At 41.0% G+C, this 15,054-nt stretch overlaps 2 protein-coding genes across 2 annotated transcripts; one reads left to right on the top strand and one right to left on the bottom strand.

The window, feature by feature from the left end:
• The first annotated feature begins 1,345 nt into the window (after positions 1-1,345).
• sgo1 (shugoshin 1) lies at positions 1,346-5,772 on the top strand. The gene is made up of 10 exons (XM_062436146.1): positions 1,346-1,447; positions 1,619-1,767; positions 1,996-2,204; positions 2,475-2,527; positions 2,625-2,689; positions 3,094-3,957; positions 4,066-4,197; positions 4,687-4,857; positions 5,113-5,302; positions 5,396-5,772. Exons 2-10 carry the CDS (start codon positions 1,629-1,631, stop codon positions 5,553-5,555), a joined length of 1,983 nt encoding a protein of 660 aa, XP_062292130.1. The 5' UTR covers positions 1,346-1,447; positions 1,619-1,628; the 3' UTR covers positions 5,556-5,772.
• Positions 5,773-6,356: 584 nt separating this feature from the next.
• Positions 6,357-14,889, bottom strand: kat2b (K(lysine) acetyltransferase 2B). The gene is made up of 18 exons (XM_062436415.1): positions 14,558-14,889; positions 13,421-13,547; positions 13,158-13,303; positions 12,880-12,966; positions 12,591-12,772; positions 12,305-12,496; positions 11,983-12,086; positions 11,698-11,823; positions 11,180-11,313; positions 10,678-10,886; positions 10,455-10,581; positions 10,233-10,343; positions 9,697-9,840; positions 9,384-9,498; positions 9,232-9,262; positions 8,912-8,975; positions 8,746-8,830; positions 6,357-7,857 (listed from the first exon to the last, which is right to left on the bottom strand). The coding sequence occupies exons 1-18, from the start codon at positions 14,756-14,758 to the stop codon at positions 7,664-7,666; spliced, it is 2,379 nt and encodes a 792-aa protein (XP_062292399.1). The 5' UTR covers positions 14,759-14,889; the 3' UTR covers positions 6,357-7,663.
• Positions 14,890-15,054: the final 165 nt, after the last annotated feature.

Genomic DNA, 15,054 nt, shown 5'->3' with positions numbered 1-15,054 from the left:
GCACTCATTCAGACCTGTAGCCTATACTAAAAGAGCAGACCTGCTACTAAAAAGACTTATGGTGTTGGCAGCGGTAATTTATGTTTCATTGTAATAAAGCTTAACTGCTACATATCCTTACATAATGGAAATAACCAAACACTTTCTGTAAGCTTTACCGGAGGGTTTTGCCCCAAAGTACATGCCTGTTACACAACTGAGGCACCCTGCTGAAGTCATTTGTTTTCAGTGCGTTACACTGACAACACCCATGTTTTACCAAGTGCCTTCTGTAGCCTCAATATGCCATTCAGTGGGCTGTCATGGACTCTTTCTTGGATGCTCACTGACAGAGGGTTCAAATGGATGTTACTTTAGCTGCAGTGCCATGCAGAAAAGGGATACGTTTATTCAGTGTGCTGTGCCAAGTAAGACATACCCTGTTGGACTTTGACTAGGCAAACCATATGAGAACATGAGTAGGTATTCAGTTTAATCCAATATTTATGGAACATTTATATAGAAAAACCTGAGCTGGGTTATAATGGCCACTTATGGTATGGAGACAGGATGACTTTAAGCAAGTTGTGTGTATGTAGAGCATGTGTGTGTATGTTAGGCCCTATATAAAATAGCAAGAGAATAGGAGGCTGGACACTGGCTCTTGAGCATAATGTTAAAAGACTTAATAGCTTAAATTAAAATTTGCATTCATCCAATAATTGACTTGCTTTCTGAGTGACTGTGTAATCTTGGTTTGAAAGAGTCACAAGTGTTTCTGAAAGCCCACAAGGAATATAGCTCACATACTGCCCGTCAGTGGACTTGTAGATTAACACACTTATCAGCTCTATCCACATGCAGCAGAGCACTTTACAGAGCACCACTCGAGCTCTTATCTCCAGCAGTCAATTATAAATACTCAATTAGTTATTTTGGAAGCGCTGAATGAGCCTGACCCTTGATGAACGTGATCTCATTTCCATTTTTAAAGACATTTTCTATACCTCCTCCTCCTCTATTTCCTTGTAGTGCATGCTCTCCACTTTACCTTGTTTGTGTTCTGCAGACAAACAGGAAAAATGTGAAAACTGAAACGCCAAGATTTGTAATTTGATATTTTGTGTTCTGTGTGGAAGTCTACTGTTTAGTCTCAGAGGACCTGAACATGCAGACGAATATTGAATACCAAATCAGTTACATATTCTCTGCAAAAAAAAAAAGGTATATTTTCTGCTTTACATTAGCGCCATCTAGCGAGCTGCCATTTTACTTGGAGGAAGTGACGCAGTCGAATTTCTGCCAATCAGCGGTCGCGGCTCAATATTCGAACGTCAACTTGCTGAGAGCAAGAGAGGCAGTCGGATGTTTCGTGAAAAAATTGTTTATTTTGCTGCCTAAATCGGTTAAAAAAGCATTTGGTTGAAGCGATATACAAACCAAATTGGCTGGATATATCCACATGCCGGTAGGTAACATGTTCTCGTTGTTTTCAAATATAACGGCAGCTACAGAAGCCTGTTAGATTAACGAACGTTACATAGTGTGCTAACTAGTTTAGCTTAGCATTTGAGCGTAGCCATTTGTGTTGGTAAACACTTATAGCATCATTATTCGCTAAACCGTGAACCAATCTTAGATACTGAGCCATGGCGAAAGAACGGGCCCAGAAGAAGTCTTTCCAGCAGAGTCGGGACGAAATCAAGGAGAGGATGATGGAGAAGAGGAACAAACGTTTGGCCAGTGCCTTGGCTCCTAGACGGCCCAGGATGATAAACAAAAGCAGTGGTAAGGAAACCACAGCTTTTCTTTCACGGCAACTATTAAGAGTTTAATTTACGTTTAAGATTTTCCCCACAATTATCATAACTTAAATCAAAATATAATGATAATGTAGACTTTAAGGTTCTTTCATTTTAAGGGATGTATTTATCCGTGAAATGGACAGATTTAGAAGTGCAGAAGATGTGATTTGGCCTCAAATACATTACATCTCTGCTGTGTTTTTCCTCCCAGGAACTAACTCCACGAACACTACCCTGAAGGGTATCCAGCTGAACAACAAGGCGCTGGCTGTAGCCTTGCAAGCTGAAAAGGAAAAAATGAGGCAGGCTAATGTTGTGATCCTGCAACTGAGAAGGGAGCAACAGGCCCTGTTCCTACACCTGCTTCTGCTCAAGAGGAAGCTCAAAGAACAGGAAGTGCTGGCAGTGAGTGCTCCAGAGGTAAGGTTAGGAGTCCTGGACATTGTTCATCAGAGTCCAGATAAGCACTCGATAACTCAATAAGTCTAGTCACTGAAACAGAATCCAAGAACAATGAAAATGTTTCTCATATTGATTTCATACTTAATTGATCTATACTGGGAAAGTTTATTTTCCCCTCTATATACACGTCATAACTCCACTTGTTACTAAACCTCACTGACATGTACATGGTTTTGAAGTACTGTTTTCCATTATATATTATATTATTAAAAAACTGTCTTGATTTAGACTAAACCTACAAACATCCCTGCTGAACCCCAACACCACGTGGATTCATCAAGGTGATTTAAAAAAAACAAACAAATGATTTACTTGATATTTGATGACATCCTTTATAACTTGTATGACAATTAGGACCTGTTGCCTCTGATCCTATAGGAGAAAGCGAAGGGGCCAGAAACTTGATGAGCCCAGTGCATGTGAAGTCTCTCCAATTTGTGCAGGTATATACACACACTCTAATATCCCAGATGTCACGTGAAATATTTTATTACCTTTGACTTGCAGCTATGGTCCTTTTAGTACTCAATTGAGGTTCTTCCTCAATTGAAGAGCATCCCTCCTTACTGATGAGCAATCAGTCCAGGCCATGATTTATTTAATTATATAGATAGCTAGGAAAGGTATTCTTTGTACGATCCACAACCAAATTTAAATATAGGCAGTTCTTCTGACCATATAGTAATTCTTCAAGCAAGTTGAACACAAAATACTTTGGCACTTTCCTGATAATCACATGGGAGCTGTTGTATATCCGATCTTCACAGTATTCTATTAAAATATTGTACGCATCCAACAAAGTTGAACTATTGTAACAATAATGTTGGCTTTGTCTTTATCCTCACAGACCCTCAGCCCCCTAAAATGGATGGACAACGTGAATGTAACAAGCAGGTTACGTTGCCATCTACAGTGGGTGTGAGGCGTCGACATGCTGATAGAAGGAGCACCAGGAGGTCTGAGCGTGTGCGAGACCAGAGGTCATTGAGTGAGGAGGACCCCATTGCTGGCTTGGGGGCTTCAATAGCAAGTCCTATTTGCAGTGACAGTAGAAACCAAAATCAAACACAGCAAAGAGCAGAACCAGAAACTGGGGATCCCATTGACAATGAAGAGATTCAGCACTCTACCCCTGAACCTGTCCCACCCAAGAAAAACAACCAGCAGCAGCCTAGCAAGAAACAAGCCCAGCAGCAATCCCGCACCAAAACAGAACCAGCTGCACGAAAACCTGAGAGAGGCCGCAAACAAGAGCGTGCCCCATTAAAGAAACCATGGGAGAACCCCAAACCAAGGGCCCGTTCCAAGAGTCGGGACCGGTCAGCCACACGGAACAAAACGACAGCCTGTCCAACACAGGGAAACAAACTCAACACTTCACTGGGATTTAATGACACGTTTGACTTCGACTGTGAAGAGACAGTCCACATCGCCCCGTTCAGGGCCAAGGCGGAAGACAATCAGCCAGCCATGACCATCAGCGAAGACCCTCCGCAGGCCCAAAAACAGGCTTCACCTTTGGTTTTCAACAAGAATGAACTCAGCTCGTCATCACCATCTTCTGAGTCAGAGGACAGCCTTTATATCCCTCAGAAGATCAGGAAGAGACAGACCTCCCCCGAAAAAACAAAGATGATCACCACTCGCAGCGGTCGGCCCTCTAAAATGGTCAGACGGAAAGAAAACATCCCTCCAAAACAGGAGATCTCTGGTGAGCATTTTGATTCGTCATTTTGAACTCCAACTTCATGTTTAATTAATGGGATAAGACTATGTGTAATTTTTTTTTTCACTGTTTATTTAAAAAAAAAAAAAAAAGTCTTTAGAGATGATGAGTCAATCTCTGTGGCCGCAAAGCCTGAAAAGGAAGAATTTAATCTCCATGAGTCCCCTGACTCGAGCTTCTCTAACAGCCCTGACCCTGAAAGATTGGGACAGGAAAATCACCGCGGTGAGTAAATGCCATGAACATGTTGAGTTTGTGTCTCCTTGGTTAACAGAGAGACTGTAAAGACCTATGAAGAAAACATGGTACTAATGATAAATATCCTTATTATATCTGCATCTTGTCCATGAGTATTTAGGCAGTTGTAATGGTAACACGTCACTTTATTCACAACTTTATCCACTGTTTTTATTATTGTCCAAACTGCAATGTCCATCCTCCCACTGTGGATTAATGTACTTGTTCTGACAGGAAGGTCATTTTTCAGCAAATTGACTACTTGATCACATTTCTGTTGAATATCTTTCAGTCCGCATTGACCAATAACATTTTAAACAAACCAAGCCCATTGCAAAACATGAAAACCCATTGCACATTTCATGAGTAGTGCTGCTCAAGAAAGTTGCTCTGTGTTATCTTGTCCTGTGATGACCTGTAAAAAAAAATCTTTGAATGGATTGAAAATGGTTGTGTGTGTTTGTGCTGGTTTTCCAGAGCCTCACAGGGAGGAAATTGAGGAGGACTGTTTGCCGCCTGTCAGCCCTCTGGTTGAAGCTGAGATGATGAGAATAGACAACGTCCTATCCAATTTTGGAGATTCCTCCTGTGAAGCTCCGTCTCTTTTACCCAACCAAACGCCCCAGAGAGTTAAGACATGCAAGAAGCGTAAGTCTTTGTCTCATCCAGAAAAAGGGTTGTCCACATGAAATATCACAATATTACTGATAAAATATCATCTTCCTTGCATGGACCACCAACATCTTTAAGCACTGATCGTGTTTCACTTGTATTGTCACTTCACCATGCATTGACTTCTTTGCACTCTGTGTTAAAAGCTGTTCACTCAACCAGACACACATCTGTTGGTTTGTTTTTCTTTTTTCTTACTTTTGGATTACATCTATCTTCACGTTTCCATAGGTGGGCTTGGTAAAAGGACAGCAGGGCGGGGATTGAGTCTGTGTGATGTGAGCAATCTGTCCCCTGCAGCCTATCGTAAGTTCTCCTGTGCTGGGTCGCGCCCTTCTGATGCCCGGTGCTCCACCCCTCTTCCTGCTCGTAAACGGCGCTGCACTATGGTGGTGGATTACAAGGAGCCCTCGTTACACGCGTAAGTTTACAAATGGATGCTGCTGTTACTGTGAATGCTTTAAGATACTTTTTATTATGTGAATGGTGGACACTTTTATTCTCACCTTGACAGGAAACTTCGGCGGGGAGACAAATTTACAGACTTGCAGTTCCTCCGTTCTCCTATTTTCAAACCGAAGCCTGGAAGGCAGTCTGTGCAGAATTCAAGGAAATCTATCAAAGACCAGCAGCCATTTGAGAAATACAATGAGTCATTTGTTGGATGTCGCTGAAAACACCTCACTGAGGTCTGTGTGTTGACTGGCATTTTCAGTTTTAATGTGATTTTTTTATTAATGTGATTGAGTTTTGACAAGTGATCATTCTGCTTTTCACTCTGTGTTGAATTTCTTTATATGATGAAGAACGACTGCGATCAGTTGTAGATTTTGTTCTTCTTATTTTACCAATCTTAATTATTTTTACTATTTCCGATCTCTTTCATCTCTTCATTTCTCCTCTTTATCGTAAGGTAAATGTAGTAATTGCTTATTTCTGATTTAGGCCACATTTTCCTTTTTTGTAAATCATCATCATACTTTTAGGCTGTATGGTTTTATTATGAGATTCTGAATATGGATACATTTATTTATGTCATCTAATGGATTCCCATTTATATCTTCTGTAATCTTACTTTGTACTGTATGATGTCACAATAAACTTTTATTGCTTCATTTACTCTATTGCTTCATACAAGTTTGTATATATTAATGGCTGCATATATGTGCTAATTGGAGAGGAGTTTGATCATCTTGACAGCCTAACATCAAAGTTCATAAGAAACTAGTCTGTTTCCTTTCATTAAAGTCTTTTGCAAATGAGCCTTGACCAATGCCGATAAAAAAAAGCTTACAATGTAGTGCAATTATAATTCTAGGGGTTTGACATGCTTTTTCTAATTGGACCTGAATGTGTCCTATTCAAGGGACATAGGAAGCTGTTATGTCAGTTGTTCAAATGAAGTTTGTGTTTGGTGGAGACAAGGAAAATCACATTAATACTGAAGAAAACTACAGACAATAAATTAGCCTCACTTCTGTTTTATTCAGTCTATAAAATAGGCTAATACCATGTCATTAAAACCAATTATACAAAGAGCATGAAAGGGTTTTTCCAGACATTACAAAATGTACTTTTTCCCTAAAGTTTGAAAAGTACAAACAACTTTTTACAAAACAGCAAAACTACATAGTATTGCACAATCTTTTCATTTATCTCCAAAGTATAAAGTTATCAATCTCCATCTGCAGGACAAAAATAAGAAAGAATAAATTAAGACTTTGTCTTAAGCATATTTTCTTTTAAATTACAGCACATAAATAAGAATAAACTCTAGATAATTAAATTAGTCCTTAGTCAACAGCAGTAATTTATATGTAAAACAAATTCTGGGGAAAAGAAGATGCTCTTATAGATGTTAACTAATACTTGGAAAAATAAAAGTGCATTTTGATAGTCAAACTGTCCTACGTGGCTTATTGAGAAAGAAAAACAATTACTTTTTTAGTTCTGAAACAGAAAATATATGTTATATACACATTTAAAATATACAGTGGGTATAAGTGCTTTAAAATAATTAAAATCTGTACAAATTTAAAGTATGTTTTCCTCTTTTGGCAGGATGAACTCATCACAGACAGACCTCATCAACGCTGTGAACGCTCACAGGTGCTGTTCAGCACAGAACAGAGTTAAACAGACAGGAAAACCTGATCTCTCAGTCACATTCCTCACAGGTAACACTTGTGTAATGACACCACACACTGTATATGTGGTTACTGCTCATGACATCTCTACCTGAGTCAACTGAGAGGAAGAGGCAGAGGATGTAAGTATGAAAAGAAAGGAAGGAAGAGATGTGGTGAATCTCTAATTATGTTTTTTTGTTTTGCTTTTCAATGTCTAGCACACTACTGTAACAGAAGTGTTCTGTCTTGTTTAATATCCGTTACTATTACACCTCTTAATGTCCTTTCTTTCCATGGGACCCTGGGATATGTGATGAAATACGAAGACACCGTGCTTCTTATGTTTCGTATCAGCAACAGTCTTGCAGGTCTTCAAAGAGGCCTTCCCTCGTGGCCTAACTTTCACTGTAAATTCAGCCTCAGCTACTGATTCAGGATCTGGCCCGGCAAGCATCAAACATTAAAGAGCGCTGATCTGAGACACCTGATATGTTTCTGAAACCTTACTGCTCCAGAATCAGTAGTCCTATTCTTACCTTGCCCATGCTGTCATTTGCATTACCCACAATCTAGCCATAACAGTTTACAGTCTGCGGGCCATCTCATCCTTTATTAAGGTAAGGAGCAACTTCTTCTTCTTCTTCTGTCTTCTTCTATTTCTCGATGAGGCCTGCCTCTTTGATCTTGGTGTAGAAAAATTTCTCCAGTAAATTGGCACACTTGTAGTACTCGCTCTCTGGGGGGTTGTATTCACGACAGTTGGTGAAGATGCGCTGCATGTCAGCCATGAACAACTTCCGCGTCGTGTAGTACCTGCTCTTCAGACGCTCACTCATTGTCTTAAGGTCTGTGTGGGAAAAAAGCATCCTTACATGAATTATATAGTTGATACTGCTTTTAAAGTATGATACACTGTCAAAAGTTATATATGTATCCTATGGTCGCCAAACCAACAGCTCCTTTGTTTATCCAAAAAGGACATCTTTCATTTTGTGAAAACCACTGGAATGTGCTAAATGTGATGTTGGAAGACAAGTTTTTATTCCAAATGATCCTATCTGAAATGTCTAAATCGACAGGACAAGAACAGACTAATGTAAGTGCTCTAAAATCAACTGAAAATGTTTGAGAGATCCTAAGGCAAGGGTTCAGGGTGCAGACACGCTGACTCTGGCAACGACACATCTGGATCCAACGGATAACTGAAAGCCCCAGCTGGTGGTGAAGTGACGGGTGACGTACTGTGAGTTGGGCCATTTTCAACATGGCGTCAAATTCACAAACTTTCTAATTTTACAACTAAACACTACACTGCAATATGTTTCTGAAAACATTTGAGGCGTAAAATAGGCAATGGAGTAAAAGAATCTTGATTCATATTTGATGCACTGCCTAGTTTGATTTCGCGAACTGTTTGCATTGCACTGGCTGGACCTCTTTTGCATAAAGTTGAGGTCGAGTCATGAGCACAGAAAGTCAGATTCAGTGGTTGTCCTTCAACTCGCTGAATCTCCTACTATCCATTGAGAATGAATGGGATCCGTCAACTTGACATCAGTCCCCTAACCCTACAGATCCAGTGTGCCTGCACTATCGGACAAAATGTGTCTGCACTGCTGAGGTGTCTTTGCGTTAACCTTGTCTGAAACATTTTGATGCTCACTTAATAACTTTTCCAAGTAATTTTTACCAGATAACAGATTAATCAAATAACTGTGGTACTGTGCATACATACCCATGGGGAAGCGAATGACTTGATAGTACCCAGGTGCCTCGGTTTTTTTCACAGGCTCCATAAAAGGCCAGGCATTCTGGTGGCTCTAAGACATAAAGATCACATTAGTAAGAATTCCATGTGTGTTAGAGGAAGTATTTGTGTATACAGAATGTCTGTCTCTCACCTTTACGTGTTGGAGAATGGTCTTAAGAGTGCTGTACAGTTGATCTGGGTCCTTCAGTTCCTTCCTAGCAAAGCAGAGATGACAGAGAACATAGTGTTAAGATTGTGAAGTGAACAGTGATGACAAACTGGAGTGTTCAGGTGAAGAGGACAGTGTTCAAATTGTCTGAAGTGCTGTTTTTAGTTTGACATGTTGAGGTCAAATATATGTTATTTTCCCCCCCATCATAGGACATTGTGTTTCTTATTAAATTGAAAAATCACTGGGTGAAGGCACTCACTGCTCCAAGTTCATATATTTTACAGTAAGTTCAAACTTACCCTTTGCCTATGGGCTTCCAGCCCGTTTCACCTGTTGATATAAAAAAAAACTAAACTTAATTTCTAAAAATTAACAAAAATGTATCAATTTGAGATAGTTGTGGACAGAGACATACAGTTTTGTATACACAGGAGATTTATGAGAAACGTACGTATGCCAGGAATGCTCTCAATGGGAATCTGCCGTACTCCTTCCTTAAAACAGGAAAGCCCCGGATAGACTTTTCTGATCTGAGCCTGCTTCCTCTCTATCAGCTTCTTGATGATCTGTGGTGGACAGATGATAATGGCTTAAGAGAGGGAGTGGTGGGTCAGAAAGCATTAAAAAATGTAAAGATTGGATTTGAATCCAAACACACACACACACACACACACACACACACACACACACACACACACACACACACACACACACACACACACACACACACACACACACACACACACACACACACACACACACACCTCCTTCTGTTTCTTGATGATAACAGAGAACTCTGTATAGGGAATGCTGGGGTTGAGTTCACAGCCCATCAGTGTGGCTCCTTCGTAGTCCTTGATGTAGCCCACATATTTAGCCTTGGGAACTTTGATGTCCTTTGAAAAACCCTGAAAGAGAGGAGGGAGTGATCTGTTTTCTTGCTGGTGTACATGAAAAGGCAGTGAAAACACTACAACATTCCTGTCTCTAACTCTGTCTTTTGGTTTGTTTTCATTGTCTGTATTTGCTGCATACAGGGTGGTGCCATACAGACATTTGTAGAAATATGTGTGAGTGTTGTAAAACAAAAGAGATAAAAATAGCACAGTTGAAAGCAATTCCAATAACAAGCTGATTTACAATTGGAACAAGTGAAATAATCTTAGCTTCAGGCAGCTTGTTTAATTAATGATCTTTTCTTTTGGTGGGTCATATAAACTTTATTGTGTTTCCACAGCCAAGAGTCAAGTAGAGAGAGAATTGCATCATGTGACCAAAGCAACCAACCAAAACATATTACCTGTTTTTTGAAGTAGCCAATGGCATACTCGTCAGCATAAGTGAGGAAGTTGAGGATTTCGTGCTTTATGTGATATTCCTTCAGGTGGTTCATCAAGTGCGTTCCGTAACCCTACGACCACACCGGCAAAAAAAAAGGCTGAGGTTAAAACCGACCAATAAAATATACAGTAATTTGAATTTATAAAGACACACCAAGCTGAGAGGCAGGGGGCGCTCTCACCTTGACCTGTTCATTGGAGGTGACAGCACAGAAGACGATTTCTGTAAAGCCCTGTGAGGGAAACATTCGGAAACAGATCCCTCCGATCACACGACCATCCTTGATCAGCGACAGTGTCTTGTGCTTCCTGTCAAAAAACATTAAAACAGATCATTAGAATGTGCTTCCAGTACAGCTCTAACTCTAGATGTGATAGAGGATGATAAAGTCTTGGTACACTCACGGATCAAAGACCAGCCGTGTGATATATTCCTTGGGCATGCGGGGCAGCTGATGGGAGAACACATTCTGGAGGCCGACGAGCCACATCAAGATCCTCTTATTTGGCTTCTGGTTCAGGGAGTTACCGATGACGTGGAATTCAATCACACCCCTGCGCTCCTCTAGACGTGCAGCTTCATCACGCGCTGAGTGGGCTGACAGCAGACTGGTCTGTGCAGAATGGAAGACATGAAGCCATGGTCACTTTCATTGCCATAATTAAAGTCCTCATGAAAAAAAAAAAAGTTTATCAAGTGTTTACATTATCCTCATTATCTTCCTTGAGGATTAACGGATTACTACACATTATTGTCTCTATAAACTATTTGATTTTCACAAACATACTCTACTTGTAAAAATTATCATTCAAAAAATGTGATTTTTTTCTATACCCAACTCTTAACTGTAAGCCATTTAGACAGAGTTCATATTATTCCTTACATGGTTTCTGCCTAACTGGTTACCTCGGGAATGGCGGCAGGGTCAGTGATGGTTGCCATGACTTCATTGATGAGCTCCATGGGGATGTCACCCACCACTCTGGGTCTCTTGTTTTCCTCATGGGAGAGGGGTTCTGAGGGTTTACGCTTCTCACCAACTACAAGAAAACATGGACACAGAGGAAAAACGTTGTTATCTTTTTCTTTTATACTTTCTTAACATTGCACAATCTATTTTATCTTAATGTTTAACAGCAATATTCTTGTTCATTCTAACTGAAGTTACCAAGCATTTAAGGTCAATACTGGCGATGGATTTGTCTCAATTGTCATCTCTGCATAATGGCAAAACATACTTTCAGTATGTAAGTAGTAGTTCTTGGTTGTGTTTCACTTCTGTTTCCTGACAGCTTTAAAGTCAGTATTTAACCACTCATTGGCATGGCTAAAATGTGAAACACACGGCCCAATTCACCCATGTTCTCACTGTTTAATGTCAGACGTTAACAATGGCAGGGTAATGACCGGTTTGACTGTAATACCTGGGTTTGGCTCGAGTACAGAAGCTGTTTTCCTGGCAGGACTGATGCTGCCGCAGCTGGATGGATCCACTGAGACAGGACTTGTGCTGTAATACAAGGGCCTGGCCACAGGTGGTGCACTGATAACTACAGAGCAAAAGAAAGTACATTTTAATATAAGAACATTTTCATTCTTGAGTGACATTTACAGTAAAAAAGAAACCGTTAAAATAACTAAAGAGGAAGGTTGAAGGGTGTGTTTGTAAGGGTGTGTGACTCGGTTGAGTCAGTGAGGGTGTGTGTTACCTGTGTGAATAGGAATCTGCCCTCCTGATGCTCCTGCCAAGAAGTCTTGGCTCCAGATCGGAGAACTATGGCTGTACACCTCCTCCTCCAGCATAGACAAGAACCTGAGCCAAAAACACCACAACAACAATTTAACTACATTATAAAAGGTTGTAAGTCATGCATACACGGCTGCTGTGTGATTTGATGTTGAGAAGATACAGCATGTGCAAACATGCACTCTGCAAGTTGCTAATTGTTTGTTACTCTGAATATATACGTAGTTTTGTGGTGTACTTCTCTGTTTACAATCTCAGAGCATCTGTGTCTTTGTTCCTCTTACTTGGGAAAGTGTGTGAGAATGAGAGTTCGTTTCTCAGGTGGCAGCTTGTCCTTCTCCTGTCTGGCCTGCTCCAGCAATTGTTTCCTCATCACAGTGAAAACTGAACGCAGCAGTGTCCGGCCGAAGATCTGGGTGGTCTCGTACCGGGGTAGACTGTCACAGAACTGAGGTACATTGCAGTAGCACAGCCATCTATAGTGAACACACCACAGATAAAACTTTAACAAACAATTGCATACAATCTTCATCTATTGCAGTTTTACAGGCCATCTGCTAGTGTGGCTACCTGGTGTAATTGGCTTTGTATCCAGCTGCGTCATCATTGGGCACCCGCTGGCGCCTCTGGGAGGGCGTCTCTAGCTGCCAGTAATTGATCTGGTTGAGAAACATCTTGGCCAACTCCATAATGGTTTGACGTTCTTTTGATGGCAGGTGGCTGAATTTGTACTGGACAAAATTGTTAACACCCTATTTGGGAAACACAGGGAAAGAAACAATAAGTACAAACAGGAATGTGGACACAGTAAAACACTGTTGAAAGTATTGCTTTTGTAATGCAGCTCAGATGTGACTACCTGTTCAATGCTGGGTTTTTCAAACGGAGGACTCTCCTGTGCTTCTAACATTGGTTTACCCATCTGAAGGATTGATTTCCTCAGCAGCTAAGAAATAAACAGGAGTATGTAGGCATTATTTGTCATCACACAACATAAAAATTATTTTATTAGTATGTAAATTAATTAATTTAATGACAGCCTTATTACAATTCAGGTGTAGAAACAAACATTTTGATAATCGATTCATATCCTTGTGTATTAGACAATATTTTTTAATAATAAAAGTAAAAGCTTACTTTGAAGAGGGAAAAGTAGACCTGTTTAGTGTCAGCATCCTCCTCTTTGTGAACACATGTGTAGAGATACTCCACATCCAGGACAATGCCTAAAAGTCTATTCATTTCCTCCTCCGAAACATTTTCTAGATGGGTCACATGATCACCTGGGACAGAGAGAGAGCAAGAGAGAGAAATGAGTGACACATAAGGTAATTCCCTGCTATTATCACAATGTGAGAGATTTTCATCCATTATTACAGCACACAGACATGTTGACATACCCAAAGTATGAGAGCAGCTGCGACAGGGCTCCTCCAGGTTGACTGCGTTGGACTGCTGGTCAGTTCGTGGAGGTGTAGGAGGGGGGTTCTGACTCTTCCAGCCATTACACTTACAGGCTCCTTCAGCCTACAAAAAGCACAGTCTTAGTGAATACAAGCAGGAAAAAAGACATTGCTAAATCAACCATTTCTAAAATGAATTATGTAACATTCATAGAAAACTGTCACAGTTTGCAATAAATTGACACAGATTTGATCTTTTAAGGAGAAATCAGATGAGATTATTTTCTGAAAATGAAATTACTGAAGTATTACTGTTATCTAACTTTGACAGTTTACTTGGCAAATCTGTGTATTAAAAGTATGAAACTTTTATTGATTGTGCAATAGTATAATATACTAGCTTATTATAAATGGGCCACAGCAGCAAACATACTTCTTAGAACATCACAAGCCGCTCTTGTTAACTCAGATTAATAAAAACTTTGGTCAGTGTCAGGAGGTGGGGGGAGGACATGGGCGAGGAAGCCTGTCACCATCAGCTGGGGCTACTGCATTGGGCATGCGCATTGAAACAACAACAATCTCCGCCCCGCCAGCAGCTGTCACCCTGTCAAAACAAAGACCCCGTACCTGTCTGCGGGTGATACGCTGCATAAACCCAATAAACCCTTTCTATTTAGCACCGTCCTTTGACAGACGGCACGGGGACACGGTAAAATTTCCCGTGGAAAGCATACACCACCGCGCACAAACACATACTCAAACACACAGTGTGGGCTGCAGCCCTTCTGCACACAGCCAGCTATTCCCTAAAACCAGCGCCAAGCCAATGTTTACGTTCACCAACCCCCCACCTAGGCAGAAACATTGCAAAATTCAGGGGAAAGCTTGCAGCTGAAGGGCCCAGTTACAGATGCAAGTAATAATAACAATTTAATAAACTGCATTTGTAACATCCCTTTTTCAATAATTGGTTCATGTATGCAAAATGAAAAAAAATGAAGTGCGGCAATGGCTTCCTTTGCTTCGCTTGCATTTTGTAAACTATTGCAACCGAGCCCAGCAAATACCATTTATTATGAATATTCAAACCGTTGTTTAATAAAAACTCGGCTTTCATGAAATATCGCATACTTTGCACGATGAATACACTCCGAGTTTTTCCAGTTTCTTCGGCCGAGGTGAGGAGCGGAGTTGCGCCTTCTTCACGGCGATTCGTGCGGATCCTCCAGCGGCGCCGGAGCCCTCCGTCCCCCCGGCTCCAGGAGCGGCTGGAACCAAGCCCGCAGCTCCGATGGCCGGCGAACCTTGCTGAATCCCAGCGCTGTCGGCCATGATTCGCACTGAACCCCGAGCGGACCCCCGGCCCGGGAAATATTCGCTCTGGCGTCCGCTCTATTCCACAAGCGGAGGATCAGACATGGCGCTCATCATTATTTTCAATTTCTCACTGTAGGCCCATTTTCCTCCGCTAGGGGACTCAAATGGGATAGGCCAATTCCACTACAATTCAGAGAGGAGAGGTCAAAAAAATGCAACCATTTGTAGCAGAATTTCAAGGTCAATGTAACTGAAGGATACTGGTTCACTATGAGGAGCCATTTCTGAGCACATTGTGACTGGTGAATCAT

This window comes from Scomber scombrus, chromosome 16 (genome assembly GCF_963691925.1).
Source record: "Scomber scombrus chromosome 16, fScoSco1.1, whole genome shotgun sequence".
NCBI lineage: Eukaryota > Metazoa > Chordata > Actinopteri > Scombriformes > Scombridae > Scomber > Scomber scombrus.
The sequence above is the reverse complement of the archived record's forward strand: the minus strand, read 5'-3'. Positions and strand labels throughout refer to the sequence as shown.